A 22246-nucleotide genomic window follows, 5' to 3' on the forward strand; every position below is an offset into this window, starting at 1 on the left:
TTTAAAACAATTTCCAGCCGTGTGTTATTCCGGACCATTAAACTCGTTTACTAAGCGTCTTTTTCGAGGTCAGTTGCAGTACTATTCAGCATATCAAAGCATATCAAAGAATATCAAGAATTCATTTTTTGATCAAATCAAACAAACTTTAAATTTGGACCCTTTTGACCTTAATGTGGACCAATTTAATAACAGGGCCCGAAAATTCAAATTCTAAATACATGGTTAGATTTAGCATACTAAAGAATCCCATACATTCATTTTTTGTTAAATTCAAACAAAGTAAAATTTTGGACCCCAATTTGGACCAACTTGGAAACTGGGCCCATAATCAAAAATCTAAATACATGTTTAGATTCAGCATATCAATGAACCCCAAGAATTCAATTTTTGTTAAACCGTAATGTAGACCAATTTGAAAACGGGACCCAAAATTACAAATCTAAATACACAGTTAGATTTAGCATTTCAAAGAACCTCAATAATTTAATTTTTGATGAAATCAAACAAATTTTTATTTGGACACTTTGGACCTCATGTGGACCAATTTAAAAACGGGGACCAAATTCCAAAAAACCCAAGAATTCAAGAATAAATCCCCATTGCAATTGGTCAAGAAATAAGCAATTTATACAAAGTATTAGAAAAATATTGTTTTGGTCCCTTTTTGGACCCTAATTCCTTAACAGTTTGGGCCATAACCCCCAAATTCAATCCCAACCTTCCTTTTTTGAAATGGAACCTTGTGGTACAATTTCAGAAAGATCCATACACTTACACACAAGTTATTGTCTTGAAACTAGAAAAAATACTTATTTTGACCTCCTTTTGGGCCCCTCGTTCCTAAACTGTTGGGATCAGAAGCCCTAAAATCAATCCCAATCTTTTTTTAGTGATTATAAACCTTGTGTTAAAATTTCATTGATTTCTTTTTACTTATACTAAAGTTATTATCTGGAAACCATCCGTCTTCGGACGACGCTGACGACGACGACGACGATGACAACGTGATACCAATATACATCCAAAATTTTTTTTAATTATTGCGGTCGTATAAAAAGTATCAGCTAATCAAAACGTAATTTTTGTTTTATATTTTTTCTTGTAAACTATTTATCTGTTGTTTTATTTTGAACCAGTTTATGATGAATAAAAGGAGAGGTGGGGTTATACGCCCATGACATAGTATCCCAACTACAAAACTAACCAATCGATATCAAGGGTACAAAATAAGTCTTTATCCATGAAACAAAATGTTAACGCGTGACATGGAGAACGGTTAAAACTTATTTTTTTTATTATTTTTTAGTAAAATTAAAATTAAAATAAACAAAACACACAGGCTTAGAATTTAAATATATGAAAAATAACAATTTCGAATTAGAATGAAGCCGATTTAATGTCCACTTTTATCAATTATTATTACGAATGGAAAAAAAACATTATTGCTTTGTAATATTGTATGCTTGGGTTATCTCATTTAATCTTTTTTACATATATATATAATTTTTTATAGCTTGCTAAGATGTATGGATTTGTTCATTGTTAAAGGCCGTACAGCGACATATAGTTGCTAACATCTACGTCATGTTGGTCTCGGGTGGATAGTTTTACTCATTGGCAATCAGACAGCATGTACTTAATATATACTAGTATATAATAATACTACATCGAATGTGGGTATATATGTCCATTTGTAATCCAAATAAAACGTTGGGGGTTAAAAAAAGAGTATTTCAATAGTTGTATAATGTCAGTTTATTTTGATCGTTTCTTTTCCTTCATTCAAGATTTAGAATCACATAACTGAACCATGTTCAACATGAAATAAGCCATGACATGTTTGAACCAAACCATGACACTGAATAATTGTAATCTCAATCTGTGTGCAGAAGGGGCTTTTTTTCTGGGAAATTGACGGCAGTTTTATATGATAAAAGTACATGTGATGTAGCAGACAGTAAGCGAACCACTTTTCTTTATGCATCAGAAACGAATCACAACTTTTAAATATTGACATACACAAGCATTATTCTGTGTCAAATTATTAACGATATGATACAAATATTGATGCGAAACTCACCAAAAACTGGGGGTGATTTCAGGTGCTCCGGAAGGGTAAGGTGATCCTGCTTCTCATGTGGCACCCGTCGTGTTGCTCATGTTATTACAAACCCGGTAAATAGTCTAATTCGGTAGGTCACATTCATGAAAAGAGAAGTGGATTGTAGTAATGACGTAAGGAACATATCCGATATCATCTGTGAAACGGTCAACCAACTCGTGTTAGCGTCCGTAAAATTTACGAAGGGATGAAATCAACTTTACCATTTTGAACTCTTGGTTTAATAGATTTCTTGTGAACAGCAACCCTTTATCAAGGAAATCATGAAAAGAAATACAAGCATGGAAATATCGTTTCAATTGGGAGATATATACTCCGTATGCGGGCACGCTGGAATGTTGCTTAATAGAAATGGAAAGATCACAAGTTGGAAGCTAAAATCATCTCTTTTGTCGTAAAGTTTTGTTTTCAACCTACCCTCATTGTCAATTTCTAGATGTAAGTAAAGATATGAGGCCGACTTAACTGTATCTGTTGTATCCTTTATTTTTAGTTCGATGGGATAGATGCGTTCAACATAGTCATCAAATTTTGAGCTATTTATTGAGAGAACATCATTTATATAGCAAAAATTAAAGTTAAAGGATATTGCTTACTTGTTATCTTTCTTCCTTAGAAGTCCCTGTATAAAGTTAGCCTCATAATAATAAAGAAACAAGTCGACAAGAAGAGGGGCTTTATTGGTGCTTATTGGAATGCTGACAATCTGTTGAAAAATACGTCCTCCAAACATAATAAATATGTTGTAAATCAAGAAATCAAGCATCTTGATAATGTCAGTTTCAGGGAATTTTTTTGGTTTGAATTAGAGTGCTCCTTTACAAAGTAGGAATTTACCTTCCCTAAGACAATATACTTGTATCTACGTTGGACATTCTATTTTATGAAACAAAGCAATACCAACTCTTTTTGTTTGGAATAGGGAATATTGGGTTAATGTTTGAAAAGTCAAATGTTTTAATACTATTGCAAGAGTCTTAGATTATAAGTACTCTAAAAGATCTTTGGAATTTTTTAGTATCCACATCTGATTCACGCCACCTCTAGAATAGGCAGTTTCACAGAAACTTTGAAGCCCGGCTTTCGTTTCATTAAATATCACTGAAATTGTTTTAGACTTGATCAATTTTGGCCCCTCTATAATAATTTTACACAAACATTATATCTGCAGTTTCATTAATTTGTTTTTTTTATCTGGATAATTTGAAATACAAAGATGTTTAAGACAAGGGGTTTAAATATACAGTCAAGACACAAAGTGTTTAACGTGGAGATTGGAATGGGGTTCACATAGGTTTACACTACTAGGTACAAATGTATAAACTAATGGCCAAACTATCATGAAAAAATGAAAGAATTGAAAGTATCATTAAAATCTGGTCTACACAAACACTTACTCCAGTTGAAAAATTAACAACAATCAAGACACTAATTATTTCAAATTCAAACATCTGTTTTAGATATTCCAGGCTCCAAGCTATACTACTTTTAAACACTTTATTTGAACAATTTATTAATCTGTTTAGGAGAACAAGCCTGTAAAGATTAAAAGAGAAATATTTTGTCTGGATCATTAAATTTTTGTTGGGTGCGTGGGTTGGCATAAATGCTACATGTACCTATTGAAAAATGTATTAACGGGCTAAAACTAACATGAGTTCGACGGTTGTTAAAGAGTAATACAAACATAAAAAGCTAATTGAAAACATATTGAAAGCCAAGTGTTTTAAGGTCATCAAAAAAATGTCAAACTTCTGTCGGAAAGAGATTTTTATCTAAAAAACATCTTTATAAGAATAAACTTATACAAAACAAAAAAAAAGAATTAAAACAGACTCACTTTGGTATAATAAAGTGAAAAATACAAGAAAGCATTTATGTCTTTTAAAGTCTGGGTTGATGAAGATTTTTGGAAAAATTGGTCCATGAATTTTACAAAGAGATTTTTCAGAGATTTTGTCCAATCTTAAGGACCGTTTTTGTTATCAAAATCCCTTGTTGATACATAGCCTGCTAGAAAAAAAAGGATAAAATTAATGTCTTTTGAACAATGTGAAAATATTATAAATTCAAATCTAACTTTCTTGATAACAATGGGGTAATATTAGCAATACAATTATATACAAAATCTCTCAAAAATAATATCAGAGAGTTAATCTTTGTTAAATTCATGGACCAATTCTTCCAAAAATATAAGAACATTTTTTTGGTCAAACAAACGCTTAAAAGATATGAATAATTCTTGATTAGAAAAAAATCGTAAGGGTTCCGCGGAAAACCAGTGTCTCGCCTACTTTTGCTGTTTATCGCAGGCTCAACGAAAATAAGGAAACAAAATAATAAAAATACTATCTTTTGATTGTAAGAAGCTTCTGTCTATGCATCTAATAAACTGCAGACTGTATGTAATGTTAACTGGAAGAAAAACTAAGTCTATTTATATTTAAAATACGAAAAAACAGGTACAAAATTTTGACAAAATTTCCTTCTAGATACTAGCTTTTGATCATAAACAAGCTTTTGTTCAAGTTTGGTACAAATCCAGGATAGTTTAAAAAAGTTTTTAAAATTTTAAAATCATTAACCACAGAGTGAATGTTATGTTCCCTGGCCATTCATAAGTAAAATACGGAAAAAATACTAAATTTACATCTGGATACCATCTTATGATCATAAACAAACTTCTGGCCAAGTGTGGTAGAAATCCAGGATAGTTTAAGAAAATTCTTAAAATTTCAAAACTTTAACCATAAAGTGAATATAATACTTCCTGGTAGAAAAACCAAGTCCAATGATAAGTAAAATACGGAAAAACTTCAATCTTTTTTACAAAATTTACTCTGAATACTATCTTATGATCATAAACAAGCTTCTGTCCAAGTTTGGCAGAAATCCAGGATAGTTTAAGAAAGGTCTTTAAATTTCAAAAACCTTAACCACAGAGTGAATGTAAGGTATCCTGGCAGGAAAACTAAGTCCATTTATAAGTAAAATACGAAAAAATCGATATTCGTTTTTTACAAAATTAACTTCTGGATACTATCTTGTGATCAGGTTAATTCAAGAAAGTTATTAAAATCCAAAAACTTTAACCACAGAGTGAATATTTGTGGATACCGCCGACGACGACGAAGACGACACTGGTGACGAAGACGGCACTGGTGACGAAGACGGCGGAATGCAGGATTACTTTGTCTCGCTTTTACGACAAAAGTCGAAGGCTCGACAAAAATGGCACTATACTTAACTGTGAAGATAAATGATAATAATAAATTTGATTGGGAAAAAATGGACTGTATTTTTTAACCACAAAAGGGGCTTTGCTCATTGTTGAAGGCCGTACGGTGACCTATAGTTGTTAATGTCTGTGTCATTTTGGTCTTTTGTGGATAGTTGTCTCATTGGCAATCATACCAAATCTTCTTTTTTTATATTAAAGATAACAGAGGGACACCCAAACTCGTACAACGAAATTAAACTGACAACGCCATGACTTATAACAAAGAAAAAGACAAACAGACAAATTATTGTACACAAGATACAACATAGAAAATTTAGAAATGTATATATTTCAGAATTAAGATAACTACTAAGTGCTAGCCAAATCAAATTATTATATACTTCTAATGTTCAACAAGGACGGGATAAGTACTGGGGTTTTTTTCATCCTATTAACAAATGTCACAATTATCAATGAAGTATGATAAAAAAAAATAATGATCTAATGATATAAACATTAATCCGTATAACATTACGAATATTTATATTAAAAAAAAACTTCTAAATAAGTACAATAAGAAGCTCATAGCAGTCTCTCTCAAGTAAACATTAGTTGCAAAACTATTTCTTGCTTTTTCCCTTAAGAATGCATTCATTGTATGTTTACAAGAATGTACATAGATTTTACTATTGTTTTACATTTCAAGTTTGAACTGTTTCTATTTCATTTTGTGCTATGTTTTTTTCCAAAAAAAAAACGTTGCATTGGTGTTATTAATCTTCATTAAAAGAGCCGTTATGATTAACGTATTACATATAAATCTCCATCAAAAGAAACTGGCCTTAAAACAAATTACGCCAGACATGTCCAAAGTGTCATGTTACCTATATTTAAAAAAAGTCATAAGTAAGTCAATGGATCCTCACACAAAACAAACAAAATCAATCTTGACCTGTAGAATCAATTCAATTTTCAGTATTTTTTCCACCTTCATAAAACCATTCCTCATTCTGGGCAGCGTGGAACGGGACAAAATTCCCATCTCAAATCTGGGTGTGTTGTATAGCACCATGGACGGCCATCCGATGATGGATCTCTGCAATAGTTAGATGCCAAAGCATTCGGATCTGTGGGACGATAGTAAGGTTTATGAGGTAAATCCGTGTTCCAATGTTGACACGTTATACCAGACACAGTGCAGTGTACTTTTCCAACGTATTCAGTGCTTTTTGTGTAACAGTCTTCACCTAATATTAACAAGATGATATTTATATTGTGTTCATATTAAAATGAGCTGATTATAAATCTTGAAAATTCATTTTATTTGGTACAAATTATTGGAAGATTTAAAATTACAAGAATATTTTACATGAATTTATTTCATTTGTTCCCTATATGTTAAAGCTGATAATCTGATGTATTTCATATAAGTACATTTTTTAACCAAATAGTATATAACAGTATGGTGTAACCTGACCAAAGCCACTTCGATTTGACATCATAAATGTATGCAGTTCTAATTTGTAGCGGTAGTGTGATTGACATAATATTTCGCAATCATATTTTATCATTGCGTTAGCAATTAAATTACTTTATAGATTTCAAACTTGATATCTATGTGTTCTTTAAAATAATGATACTAACTTGTACACGAGATATTATACATCGAAGACCACTGGTCATCGCTTCCACATAAGGACACTGGACAGTGTTCAACAGACTTTCCAAGTGTAACTGACAAACACCGAAATGTTACCACTACAACATTGGTAATAGAAACAGCCGAAGTTGTATTTGGAAGTTCAGATGGCGGTGACTCAAAAACACCACATGCAAAACCTATTGAAATGAATATATTTAACTTTTATAATTTAAGTGTCCGTCTTCAAATCATACATAATTTCAAATAAATCTTTAAAAATGTAACGGAAATCTAGATATAGATACAAACTGCAAAGTCGAAACATGTTTACTTATATTCGGTCCAGTACCGTACACCTTTCAAGTATATTAGATATCAGCGACAACAGCACTTTTCCATTTCTAAATGTGATCGTAAAACAGTTAAAATTATGGTTTATTCTAATACGACGTGCTTCTTTCGCTTTATGAATAAACACATGCTCTAAATCCAATATTTTGTTTTTTGCACATGCGTATATTGACCACTGCAGAATAATGAATTTTATGAAATTGGCATGCATTTAATATATTTCATAAAAGTAAAACACTTCCAAACTCTTAAATGATGCACATGTTGTAACTAATTCATTTATTATGACTGTTGTGTTGCATTCCGAAATTGACATATTTGACCTAGATACGACAACCGTTCATGCTGGCTGTTCAAAAACTCCTCTCTCTGAAAAATCTCAGTGCCAGCTGTTTGTTTCTTTACAAACGAAAAAGGGAGGTTCATGGAAGAGCCTACACAACCGCTTTACCTTTATACACATCGGACATAGAAATTACCTTAATTGTCCTAATCAGAATCGAAATAATTCATGCAAGAGATACTTTATTGAAGTTTTAACATTTTAGCCCTCACTATCGCTCGGGCAAAAATTATCACGAATATAATGCTTACCCATGTTAAACAATCAATTATTTCTTAAATCATAACTCGTACCTGTATTTAGTAAACAGACATTCGAATGTTATAAAACACGTTTTCATGATGACCTGTCAGTGAATGGTACTGTTTCTACTCGTGTGTTCTATATACAATAATTGCCTGTATGAGGTTATTACAATGATATATTGACCTGAAAGACGTATATTGACTGCGGACGAAGTCTGAGGTTGATATACTTCTCTGAGTCAATATATTCTGTATTAACCTCATACCAAGACTATCTTTTTTTTTAAAGTTTTTACCGCCGATCTTCCAAAGTAAAAGATGGCCCTTTGAAAATATTGTGATGAGGTATATATTCTCCCAGCGTTGTCCATCAGATGAGGATTCATAAGGCTTTTCTAGCAGCATCGTCGTATTTACGCCGTCTACAATTTTCTAAAATTGTCTACTTAAGTCATTTTTATAGGAACAACTTGTGATATATCACAATGATATTTTTGTTATGTTGTATTTCTATCATTTCAGGCCCTGCTCGTTAGTTCATGGTCTAGTGACCTTCATGTAATATGCAAGTTCTATTTAAAAAATTCTGCTTATTTTAGTTTGATATGAAATTCATGTGATAAACCAATGATATAGTTCTACTGTCACCATAAAGAAATAGTTGACCGATAGGATGTGTCGGTTTCTCAACTCACTACTGACATGTGTATCGATGTCTTAATTAGATAGTTGGGTATCAGTAAAGTTGTTTTGTCTGTCATTTCATTTATGTCCTTGTCCGGATTGTGACACTACGGCTGACTATGGATTATCAAAGTGGGTGGTGCATAGTAGCAGCAACCGGTCTAGCTACTTTGGGAGTTCAATGGAATGCCTTATTCGTTTTGTGTTACCTTCTTTTCTATTTTTATACGACCGCAAAAATAGAAAATTTTTTGGTCGTATATTGGTATGATGTTGGCGTCGTCGTCTGCGTCGTCGTCGTCGTCCGAATACTTTCAGTTTTCGCACACTAACTTTAGTAAAAGTGAATAGAAATCTATGAAATTTTAACACAAGGTTTATGACCACAAAAGGAAAGTTGGGATTGATTTTGGGAGTTTTGGTCCCAACATTTTAGGAATTAGGAGCCAAAAAGGGCCCAAATAAGCATTTTCTTGGTTTTCGCACTATAACTTTAGTTTAAGCGAATAGAAATCTATGAAATTTTGACACAAAGTTTATGACCACAAAAGGAAGGTTGGGATTGATTTTGGGAGTTTTGGTTCCAACAGTTTAGGAATTAGGGGCCAAAAAAGGTCCCAAATAGGCATTATTCTTGGTTTTCGCACAATAACTTTAGTATAAGTAAAAAAAATCAATGAAATTTAAACACAAGGTTTATGACCACAAAAGGAAGGTTGGGATTGATTTTGGGATTTGAGGTCCCAACAGTTTAGGAATTAGGGCCAAAAAGGGGTCCAAATAAGCATTATTCTTGGTTTTCGCACCATAACTTTAATATAAGTAAATAGAAATCTATGAAATTTAAACACAAGGTTTATGACCATAAAAAGAAGGTTGGGTTTGATTTTGGGAGTTTAGGTCCCAACAGGTTAGGAATAAGGGGCCCAAAGGGTCCAAAATTGAACTTTGTTTGATTTCATCAATAATTGAATAATTGGGGTTCTTTGATATGCCGAATCTAACTGTGTATGTAGATTCTTAATTTTTTGGTCCCGTTTTCAAATTGGTCTACATTAAGGTCCAAAGGGTCCAAAATTAAACTAAGTTTGATTTTAACAAAAATTGAATCCTTAGGGTTCTTTGATATGCTGAATCTAAAAATGTACTTAGATTTTTGATTATTGGCCCAGTTTTCAAGTTGGTTCAAATCAGGGTCCAAAATTAAACTGTTTGATTTCATCAAAAATTGAATAATTGGGGTTCTTTGATATGCCAAATCTAACTGTGTATGTAGATTCTAAATTTTTGGTCCTGTTTTCAAATTGGTCTACATAGTCCAAAGGGTCCAAAATTAAACTAAGTTTGATTTTAACAAAAATTGAATTCTTGGGCTTTTTTTATATGCTGAATCTAAACATGTACTTAGATTTTTGATTATGGGCCCAGTTTTCAAGTTGATTCAAATCAGGATCCAAAATTATTATATTAAGTATTGTGCAATAGCAAGAAATTTTCAATTGCACAGTATTCAGCAATAGCAAGAAATCTTCAATTGCACAGTATTGTGCAATAGCAAGAAATTTTCAATTGCACAGTATTGCGCAATAGCAAGAAATCTTCAATTGCACAGTATTGTGTAATAGCAAATATTTTCAATTGCACAGTATTGCGCAATAGCAAGAAATATCTAATTGCACAATATTGTGCAATAGCAAGAAATTTTCCATTGGAGTTATCTTTCTTTGTCCAGAATAGTAGTTGAATCAACTTAAATCATTGTTTTATACAATATACAATATATATTCACTTTTACCACCAACTGATAAATTAAAACAATCTTTACCATTCAGTGATAACAAGCACTTTATTTTACATTTTAATATTTTAGAATGTATTTAAATGAGTAGTTATTGTTGCAAACTCCATTAGAAATTTGAATTGAGATCAGTTTTGGAAAAAGGGAAAGGGGGATGTGAAAAAAAAGGGGGGGTAAACTTGTCTCATTTCAGATTTCATAAAAAAAAGAAAATTTCTTCAAACATTTTTTTGAGAGGATTAATATTCAACTGCATAGTGAAATGCTCAAAGGCAAAAAAAATATTATAAGTTCATTAGACCACATTCATTCTGTGTCAGAAACCTATGCTGTGTCAACTATTTAATCACAATCCAAATTTAGAGCTGAATCCAGCTTGAATGTTGTGTCCATACTTGCCCCAACCGTTCAGGGTTCAACCTCTGCGGTCGTATAAAGCTGCGCCCTGCCGAGCATCTGGTTAATCAATTTATAAGAATCGATCATCGGCTATCTTCTTTTGCATTAATTCAAAGATGAATAGTCACTCAGAAATGTGTAGGATTTCATATAGCATGAAAATACGGATTTTTTGTGTTATTAAAATTTGCTGTTACAAAATGTTAGAAATTATTATAAATTAAGGAATGTATCTCCCTCATGCAAAGCTCTGATTCCTTTCATGGATTTGGCAATACTTTTTGGATCTTTTTGATTATAGCTCTTCATCTTTTATATAAGCTTTGGATTTCGATTATTTTGGCCACGATCATCACTGAAGAGACATGTATTGTCGAAATGCGCATTTGGTGCAGAAAAATTGGTATTGTTAATGTTATTACTACCACTGGGTCTATGCCTCTGCTGGTGGACTGTTAGTCCCCGAGGGTATCACCAGCCCAGTAGCCAGTACTTCGGAACTGGCATGAAAATACGGATTTTTTTTGTGTTATTAAAATTTGCTGTTACAAAATGTTAGAAATTATTATAAATTAAGGAATGTATCTCCCTCATGCAAAGCTCTGATTCCTTCTACGGATTTGGCTATACTTTTTTGACCTTTTGGATTATAGCTCTTCCTCTTTTATATAAGCTTTGGATTTCAATTATTTTGACCACGAGCATTACTGAAGAGACATGTATTGTCGAAATGCGCATTTGGTGCAGAAAAATGGTACCGTTAATGTTATTACTACCACTGGGTCGATGCCTCTGCTGGTGGAGTGTTAGTCCCCGATGGCATCACCAGGCCAGTAGCCAGTACTTCGGTACTGGCATGAAAATACAGATTTTTTTTTGTGTTATCAAAATTTGCTGTTACAAAATGTTAGAAATTATTATCAATTAAGGAATGTATCTCCCTCATGCAGTACTCTGATTCCTTTCATGGATTTGGCTATACTTTTTGGATCTTTTTGATTATAGCTCTTCATCTTTTATATAAGCTTTGGATTTCAATTATTTTGACCACGAGCATCATGAAGAGACATGTATTGTCGAAATGCGCATTTGGTGCAGAAAAATTGGTACCGTTAATGTTATTATTCATTTGTTAGTTGTTGTTTTTTGGCAATCATACAATATCATCATTTGTGTGAGACATAAGATGCTGTTTATATTCGTAAAAAAGTAATTTATAATCGTATAACATTTCAAAACATGTATATTCAAACTACTCACATGGAATAATCGGACAGTATTCCCATCGATATTCGTTGTCTGTGTCTGTTGTGTAACACCATAACAGGCCATCGGATGACGTGGCACGACAGTAATTTGTGGAGTGGTCATCTTGATTCACTGGCTTTTCATTGACGGTATGTGGGTAATTTGTGTTCCATCCTTGACATGCTCTGTTAGAAATTGTTTTGCTGTGTGTTCCAGTGTAGTCATGACTACTCCCTATATAACAATCTAGTGCTAAACGAGACAAAAACAGTGGGGTTTTTTTTCAGAATAAAGTTAAAACATCTCATTTAAATATAAAAAAAATCATCATTTTTATTTTTTTGAATTAATCGTAGTGTTGAATAAGACAACTGATTTTATAAGCAACGGTACTGATACAAATAATTCATATGAATTGATATCTAATTGAAAGCAAATATTTCGTGAAGTACTAGTATATCGTTGTGCATAATTTTCCCATTGCTCTCCAACTTTGTTCTTTATTTGGCCTATTGCACTTTTTTTTCGAGCGTCACTAATGAGTCTTTTGTAGACAAAACACGTGTTCGGCCTACAAAATCATTGAATTTGTGAGTTTAATCACAATAAAAGAACATTATTAAGGGAAAGGTTTTTTTCACATTTATAAAAAAACGCCCTATTAAATTTCTTTTCACGTTATTATACCTCCATAGTTCATCCAGCTCCCAATCAAAACATCAACATGTAATTCTGAAAATAATAATAATATCAATTATCATAGTTCATATTACATTATCAGTCGATTAGAAGAAAAAAATAGCTTGGATAAAAAAGATGTACTCGATTTATTTTTTAGAAATATAACTAAAAAAAAATGCCGACCCCGATTGGCTTTTCCTGAATACTTTAAAAAAAAGTTTGATACCAGATTTTATTAAATTCTATGTGCAATAAAGAAGAATGAAGTATAGTCGTTATGTTTTTCGGTTATTAAATATACTGTAACGCAAATGATATAAAGAAAGGAAAATAGTACATATAAACGTGTAATAATATTATTATGTTTTAGTCATGGCAAACCAACAAATTAAAAGATATCAAATATATCTCCCATATGGACGCATTGTATAGTGTGATTAAGTTTTATTTTGTTATCCAGTTGAATTGTTAAACAATAGAAATTCACAAATGAAATCAGAAAGATTTAGAACAGTTTTACAATGTCATCAGTGTGAATAAGGGAATTTCCTGTGAAGTCTTTTTATTTTTTTTTTGTTATCTTTGCATCATCCTTCTTTCTGGCTATGACATCTCCTTTTTGAACTCATTGTTTTTATTTAAGAAAAAAATCATTAGGGCTTGGGTTTATACTGATTTGACCACGGGTTGGCAATTTATTATAATATTTTACCACGAATCGACAGCGAGGGGTAAAATTTCGGCATAAAGACCAAACACTTGGTGAAATCAGGATAAATTCAAGCCCCTATTAATTATTTCCATTATAATAATATATATTTGGAACAAAGCGCTCTAGGTGAAGGCATATATTTGCCGTTCCCTTAAATAAACGAACTATTAAATTGACGTAACAGAACGGAGCAAATTGAATAAGTGACATTCTAAAACTCTTTACAATAACGTATTTGGATTGGTTTGGATGAATTTGAATGATAATTAAATAACTTGTATGTCTTATATGTATAAAATAAAATGGTTAATAACAGATTTTAGTATTGGTTGTTTAAGTTTCCTTGTTGTGATAATTGTTGGTTTTACAAGCATGTTTTTTTTGCCGGTAAAATGCTTATATTCTTACGTCATCGTTCTATGACGTCGGGTAGCTCATTCATAAAAAAATATGTCATGTGGGAGTTCGATCTGAACAGCCGAAACAATATCTTCATATTTTACCACGAGTGTGTTATCAAAGCGTTTGAAAAACGTCATGTTAGAACATTTTCACCTTGATATATTCTGCCTCTTTCCAATGAAAGACGGAAATAATATTATTTTGAACTGTTTAAGTTTCCTTGGAAAGCGTAACATCACAATTATATGTGAATATTTTGTAAATATATATATGATCTGACAACCTGATCGATCAAGTATACTTTTGTTCACTATTTTAATATTTTGTATGAACGCATAAGAACGAGTTTCCGATCTACGTCAGACTGACGAATAGGGGTGGCATGGACATGATGGACATTCTGTGAATTAGATAATAATGTATTACTCTTTTTTATGGCTTAACTCAAATAAGACGATGCAAAATTAAAATGCTAAAAACAACAGTATTGAAAGCAGACAGTCAATATAGTAACCTCTCCTTAATTGAATGAATTCCAATAGACTTCACGAATGCATGAACTTTGAAACTTGTTTTCTCAACAAAACATTATGGCTCAATAGCAATTTTATAATTTTGTAATAGATTTTTTATTTCGGGCATTTAAGGGTTTTATTAAAATTTACTCATAAGCAAATAGTTATCAAAGGTACCAGGATTATAGTTTAGTACGCCAGATACGAGTTTCGTCTACAACATTTTACTTCACCAAGTGCACATATTCACAATAAATTTCGCTTTAGTGATGCTCAGCCTTACTGAGAATATACAGGGGGAAAATATCAAACAAGCGCTAAAGAGTTAATAAAACCTAAAAAAAAAAAAAAAAAAAATTTAAAAACAACCACCAATCATGGACAAGTAATCAGAGCTTTCCATGAGGTAGATACATGTACAACAATATCTGTGTTTTCGTCCCTATAACAAATTATTAGCTTCTGGACCTGGTAGCCACGAGAATTTACATACAGTGTACATAATGAAGTAACGACTCAGTGGTAGCAGTACAAACAGTTTCAAATTGTAATTTTCCTGCACCAGATGTGCATCCCTCAATAATTCATTGGATGGAGATATATGAGTTTTTGGACTTTTCTATTAGTGTAAGTGGTTATATATATTTGTAATTGCAATTCTTAGAAAGCTGACAGTTCTCTAATTTTTTAATGTTGGATTTGATTTTGTAATGTGAAGATGAAAACAGATACGACATACATATTTATGGTTTTGATGGATGATTTTCCTTGTTTAAGCCTTATTCGAATAAAACAAGGTTTGCTATAAAAAAGCTAAGCATGCAAAAGAAAAAACTCAAAAACAGTTACCGCTATTAATGACCTACCTATGGCATAGTGAATGTACGACCTATTGTAGATGTTTGATATTTCAAATTGAGTCAAAAACTTAAAATATCAATAGATTTTTCCGACTTACCACTTTTAACAATGACAACACTGCTGTTTTCAGGCAATATCATAATTGGTGTATGTACGTTATATACTTGGTGTAATTCACAATCTCCATTTGTTGGGTAAAATTTCGCTGCAACACATGCAGGTGTTACACTGCATTTCATCATGCAATTCACTACCGAACGGGAGTTATCGTGTCCTATAGCCCTTGTGTTACTGTGAAACGTATATGTCTTCCATTGTATGTAATAGTCTTCCCTCAGAGAATGGGCAGATAAAACTCGGATACAGACATAAACTATGATTATTGTCTCAACTTTGTTCATTTTATGTTGATGTATCAGAACTGGGTTTTTTCACAAGAAACAAACAAATCAAATTCAAAATGATGGTCTTGGTGAGTAAAGAATATGCTGCAAAACCGCGTTAAAAGCACCTGAATAAATATATCAATCAATACAATTAAATTTGTCTGAAGGTTATGTCCTTAGTGTTAGGTTTAGATCCATAGAATTTAATCACTTTACAGAATACTCCATAACTAGATGAATAATGCTGAACTACTAATAGACAGTTTTTCCCCAATGTAACAAATTACTGTTCAAGCATCATTGTTCAAGCTGTCAGTTATTAACAGGCGCGCTTCCATCAAAGTAAAAAGAATTAAACATATACGCCAACCAGATTGGCTTACAGATGAGATAAAAGACGCTCAAAAGAAATAATATCGAAATAAGCGCAATTATGATCATAAGATCAAAAGGGAAAATATTACATGATGGAGTAAATGTTTTGAATTTATGATCTTCTTCCGAACATGAAAGAAAGCGACATCGATAATGTGTCTATGTTCTCGCTAGCCATAATAAGAACACATATACATCGTAACAATTAATGTATTACGAACCACAAAATTCGCATTAATTATAAGAATTGAAAGAATAGAAACAGTTGAAGGTCGAATCAAATACGAAGTTGAAGATTTTTAAAACCCAAATTTCAGCTCCAGAAAAATGACATTAATATAGTAATAAAAATACATGGATTATGGATACTGTTTACATTTAAGATGGCACGGTAGTAATTGCATTCCAGAATTTAGGTTGCTTTTTTCTGTACCCTACCTAAATCAATGTATCTGAACAGTGTGATTAGACAAAAAATACAGTATCAACTGAACACACTTTCCCAAACTGAGGGATGAATCAGGTGTAGAAAAAATAAGAATTTTTAAAAATTGTGTATTCACCGCATGATAAAAGACCTAAAAGCACTAGTGGCCTTAGGTTTTTAAAAATAACAAAATAAAGTAAACGGTCATGATACACATTCAAATTCATTTCTGAATAGTAAAATGAAAGTACTTCAGTTAACTTTGAATGTAGATGTTGTTTTTTTTTTTTGCATCGTTAGAAAGTGGTGAAAATTCTAAAAAGGCTATCATTATCCCTTATGGGCCAGAAAATACTACTGTGCCACTTTAAGAATTAAACGACCCGTGTAAAACAATCTTTGATGGGATAGATCATTAATTTTTGTTGATATACATTATAATAGTATATTTGATAATAAATATGATCTTTTGATTTAATTTTCATTTTTATCTTTAAATTGTTTCGTCGTCATTTAGATAAAAAAAAATATCAGTTTTCAATTCATACAGATTGTATTGTGATATGTTGTTCCTTAAACTCATGAAATAGAACAACCCTGTATTGGCAAAATGATATTGTTGTATAAAATATGAATTAATGATAAAGTGTCCATTTAACGGCCAAATGTAAAAACAAAATATTAGTTGACTATAGGCACAATGAAACAAAATAAAATTAATTTCAAATCCCAATCGCAAGGCATTACTATGAAGTTGATAAATAATGTACATTAGATGGGCTATAAAGATATAATACATTATTGATATAGTAATGCAACATTAATTCTTATAACGTGTCATGTTGGTATGAAACGGCAGTGTAATTATGAACTGTTTGATTGCTATTTTGTTAGCATGTAATTACGCAGAAGCAAATTTTACATTTAAACGCGTTCAGTTTTTATGCATTTCCTTTTGTAGTCATTGACAAATACCATGAAAATGCGTGCTTCGCAAATGTGTCAAACGCTAGGTAAGTTGGAAGGTCACATCGAATATAACCCTATAATAAGGCAGTCAGTTTGTTCGGCAATCTTATTTTGTCAATTCTGTTGAATCGTAACAGTTTAAAAACCAGATGCTCCGCAGGGGGCAGCCTTATACGACCGCAGAGGTCGAACCCTGAACAGTTTGGGCAAGTATGGACACAACATTTAAGCTTGATACAGCTCTGAATTTGGATTGTGATTAAATAGTTGACACAACATAGGTTTCTGACACAGAATGATGTGGTCTAAGAACTTAAACTTAAAAACTTAAAAATTTTAAATTGGGACATTTACCTATTATGGTCCAATATCCAAAATATAAATACATGGTTAGATTCAGCATGTCATAGAACCCCAAGAATTCAATTTTTGATGAAATCAAATAATGTTCAATTTTAGACCCTTTAGACCCCAATGTGGACCAATTTGATAATCGGGTCCAAATATTAAAAATCTAAATACATGGTTAGATTCAGCATATTGAAGAACCCCATATATTCATTTTTTGTTGAAATCAAACAAAGTTTAATTTTTGACCCTTTGGACCTTAATGTAGACCAATTTGAAAACGGGACAATACTGTGCAATTGAATATTTCTTGCAATTGCGCAAAACTGTGCAATTGAAAATATCTTTCTATTGCGCAATATTGTGCAATTAGATATTTCTTGCTATTGCGCAATACTGTGCAATTGAAGATTTCTTGCTATTGCACAATACTGTGCAATTGAAGATGTCTTGCTATTGCGCAATACTATGCAATTGAAGATTTCTTGCTATTGCACAATACTGTGCAATTGAAGTTTTCTTGCTATGGCGCAATACTGTACATGTTTAGATTCAGCATATCAAAGAACCCCAAGAATTCAATTTTTATTAAAATCAAGCTAAGTTTAATTTTGGACCCTTTGGACCTTAATGTACACCAATTTAAAAAACAGGACCAAAAATCAAGAATCTGCATACACGGTTAAATTTGGCATATGAAAGAACCCCAATAATTTATTTTTTGATGAAATCAAACAAAGTTTAATTTTGGACCCTTTTGGCCCCTAATTCGTTAGGACCAAAACTCCCAAAATTAATCCAAACCTTCCTTTTGTGGTCATAAACCTTGTGTTAAAATTTCATAGATTTCTATTAACTAATACTAAAGCTATTGTGCACAAGAGTGCACACATTGAAATGTCTCGCCTTCTTTACTAATCATTGATATTATGTTGATAGTCCTAAGTATAAAGCTTTATTACAACTATCACATAAACTTAACATTAACCAAGATAGCTAAACAAAGACCAATGAACCATGAAAATGAGGTCAAGGTCAGATGAACCATGCCAGGCAGACATGTACAGCTAACAAAGCTTCCATACAACAAATATAGTTGACCTATTACTTCTATTTAAAGAAAAATAGACCAAAACACAAAAACTTAACACTGTGCAATGAACCGTGCAATTGAGGTCATGGTCAAATAAAACCTACGGGACTGACATATAGATCATAATATATTCCTATACACCAAATATAGTTGACTTTTGGCATATAATATTAGATAAAAAGACCAAAACTTAAAAACTTAACTATAACCACTGAACCATGAAAATGAGGTCAAGGTCAGATGACACCTGCCAGTTGGACATGTACACCTTCCAGTCCTTCCATACACCAAATATACTAGCCCTATTGCTTATAGTATCTCAGATATGGAATTGACCACCAAAACTTAACCTTGTTCACTGATCCATGAAATGAGGTCGAGGTCAAGTGAAAACTGTCTGACGGGCATGAGGACCTTGCAAGGTACGTACATACCAAATATAGTTATCCTATTACTTATAATAAGAGAGAATTCAACATTACAAAAATTCTGAACTTTTTTTTAAGTGGTCACTGAACCATGAAAATGAGGTCAAGGACATTGGACATGTGACTGACGGAAACTTCGTAACATGAGGCATCTATATATAAAGTATGAAGCATCCAGGTCTTTCACCTTCTAAAATATAAACCTTTTAAGAAGTTAGCTAACGCCGCCGCCGCCGCCGTAGCCGCCGCTGCCGGATCCCTATCCCTATGTCGAGCTTTCTGCAACAAAAGTTGCAGGCTCGACAAAAAACCAAGAAAAATGCTTATTTGAGACCTGTTTTTGGACCCTTAAATACGTAAAACCTGAAGTGTACACACACTAAAGCAGGTATAATTTCTTTTCCGACACTATCAGCAACGTTTCATGTATGGGAAGTACATTTATGTGGGCCTCTCTCACTTTCATCGGCAGGACATTCACATATATTCACTGCTGTTGACATGTTTAGTAAACTAGTGTTTGCTGTACCTTTGCATAATTGTGATGCACTGTCTGTATGTCATGCACTTTTTAAATTATTTTCGTCTTATGGTGTTTGCCATATTTTATTGAGTGACCAAGGGTCAGAATTTATTTCAAAAGGTACAAAAGAACTATGTAAAATGCTGGAAGTTTCGTATATTGGTATCACGTTGGCGTCGTCGTCGTCGTCGTCGTCCGAAGACATTTGGTTTTCGCACTCTAACTTTAGTAAAAGTAAATAGAAATCTATGAAATTTAAACACAAGGTTTATGACCATAAAAGGAAGGTTGTGATTGATTTTGGGTGTTTTGATCCCAACAGTTTAGGAATTAGGGGCCAAAAAGGGCCAACATAAGCATTTTTCTTGGTTTTCGCACAATAAAATTAGTATAAATAAACAGAAATCTATGAAATTTTAACATAAGGTCTATGACCACAAAAGAAAGGTTGGGATTGATTGTGGGAATTTTAGTCCCTACAGTTAAGGAATAAAAAGTAAAAACACAAAAATACTGAACTCCGAGGAAAATTCAAAAAGGAAAATCAAAAATCAAAAGGCAAAATCAAAAGTCCAAACACATCAAACGAATGGATAACAACTGTCATATTCCTGACTTGGTACAGGCATTTTCTAATGTAGAAAATGGTGGATTGAACCTGGTTTTATAGCTAGCTAAACCTCTCACTTGTATGACAGTCGCATCAAATTCCATTACATTGTCAACGATGCATGAACAAAACAAACATACTCAAAGTAAAAATGTCAAAAATAGGGGTACAACAGTCAATATTGTGTTATCATCTTAATATCACTACATAAACAACAAATGTAACAAAGTAGCACAAAAAGGCATACATCAAATTTAACATTCTCATTTTGCTTTTCTTATACGGCTGAATTTATCTATGTAAAGTATACCCATAAATGAAAGAAGGTTTTCATTACTGGTGTAAAATTTTTTTGGACTTTTGATTTTGCCTTTTGATTTTTGATTTTCCTTTTTGAATTTTCCTCGGAGTTCAGTATTTTTGTGTTTTTACTTTTTGGCATTCTTGACATGTTCTGACATATTCTGATACTATTGTAGATAAACCCCTCGAAAAATATTAATGTTCACGTACTCTATCGATTGTATTTTTAATTCCAGAATGACCTCCTAGAGGTGAATCATGACACATGTGTAACACTAAATTTCTCATTAATCTCGGACCCAAGTTGAAAATTGTCTAAATTACTTGCTCTACGGGATTTCTTCTTTACGGAGCTATGAAATAATACGCCATTAATCAAAAGATAATCAGCCGCTTGTAATAATGATTTCCTAGCTTCTTTCTGTAAATTAGGAAGTTTATTTTCTTCCAAGTAAATAATCATAGGTAATAAATCAGGATCTTTCCTTTGCAAATCTTTAATATTTTGGGGTGTTAAATCACTGTTTTTAAAAAGTTCAAGTTCCGATAACGTATTGTCATGATTTTGCGTAGGTTTATCGAAATTATTGTCACTTGGCGTATCATACACCGTGGAAATATCAAAAATATCTAGTTTGTCACTGCTCTGGTTAGTTGTTTTATCATATAAAGAGTCATTGTTGTCAAGTTGTATAACATTGACTGCTTCATACTTTTTGTTAAGTTTAGTTTTCTTCTTTTTGTATGGTGTCTCAAGAACATCGTCTGTATCAGTATCATAAACACATTCAGAGAAAATATCTATATTATTTACATTATTAACATTTATGATCGTTGCGGATTCAGTTTCAGAATTATGATTGATTGTTGGTTGCTTTACGCCGCATTAGCACAAAAAGGCTATATCGCGGCGATCAGAATTATGAAGAAAGTCAGCTAAATTTCTACCGGACGGCAATTTGATTTGGCCAGTTCGTTCTGTGACATAAGGAAAGAATGGATCGTCTTCATCTGGACTGATGACGGGTTCATCCTTTTTTCTCGTACATCGGGACAATGCATCTGCTACTTGCATTTGTTCTGCCGGTTTATATTGCAGGTCAAAATTGAATTGTTGTAAAATAGCCATCCATCGTTCATAAATTGCACCCTTGAATTGCTTTTGAAAAATAGGTCTCAGAGCTTGATGCGGTCGCATTCAACAACAAATTTATTTGCACGTAAATTATCAGCACAGTCTAGTATACTAACTACCATGCCCAAAAGTTCAAGTTTTGTCGGTCCATAGGACTGTTGCCATCTACTTAACGATTTTGAACCAAATAGTATAACTTTTGGTTGTTCTTCGCTGTTTACGTTAGGAAGCATTTGATATAACATGTAACCAATTCCACGCGAAGATGTGTCTACAGCAAGTCTTAATGTCAAATCATAATTTGGAAATGCTTATATTTTTGAGTTCAATAACGCATATTTCAGATCATTAAATGACGATTGTTGTTCATCATTCCAAACGAAAAACTGATCTTTTTCAGTAATCTAGTTAATGGGGATATTT

The 22246-nt window shown here is 32.4% G+C and overlaps 1 protein-coding gene across 1 annotated transcript; it reads right to left on the reverse strand.

Annotated features, from left to right (window-relative positions):
• Positions 1–5990: 5990 nt before the first annotated feature.
• Positions 5991–15893, reverse strand: LOC143076189 (plasminogen-like). Its single transcript, XM_076251920.1, has 5 exons — positions 15324–15893; positions 12743–12787; positions 12068–12307; positions 6990–7184; positions 5991–6592 (listed from the first exon to the last, which is right to left on the reverse strand). Exons 1-5 carry the CDS (start codon positions 15625–15627, stop codon positions 6351–6353), a joined length of 1026 nt encoding a protein of 341 aa, XP_076108035.1. The 5' UTR covers positions 15628–15893; the 3' UTR covers positions 5991–6350.
• Positions 15894–22246: the final 6353 nt, after the last annotated feature.

The sequence above is a fragment of the Mytilus galloprovincialis genome, chromosome 1, assembly GCF_965363235.1.
Source record: "Mytilus galloprovincialis chromosome 1, xbMytGall1.hap1.1, whole genome shotgun sequence".
NCBI classification, from domain to species: Eukaryota; Metazoa; Mollusca; class Bivalvia; order Mytilida; family Mytilidae; genus Mytilus; species Mytilus galloprovincialis.

Bases quoted from the DNA above. Each gene is read 5' to 3' on its own strand.
- LOC143076189 (XM_076251920.1), bottom strand. From the start codon at position 15,627: ATGAACAAAGTTGAGACAATAATCATAGTTTATGTCTGTATCCGAGTT. The intron at 12,788-15,323 runs GTAAGTCGGAAA...TATTATTTTCAG, and splicing joins TGTTGTCATTGTTAAAAGTG to AATTACATGTTGATGTTTTG. The intron at 6,593-6,989 runs GTTAGTATCATT...TGTTAATATTAG, and splicing joins GTATAATATCTCGTGTACAA to GTGAAGACTGTTACACAAAA.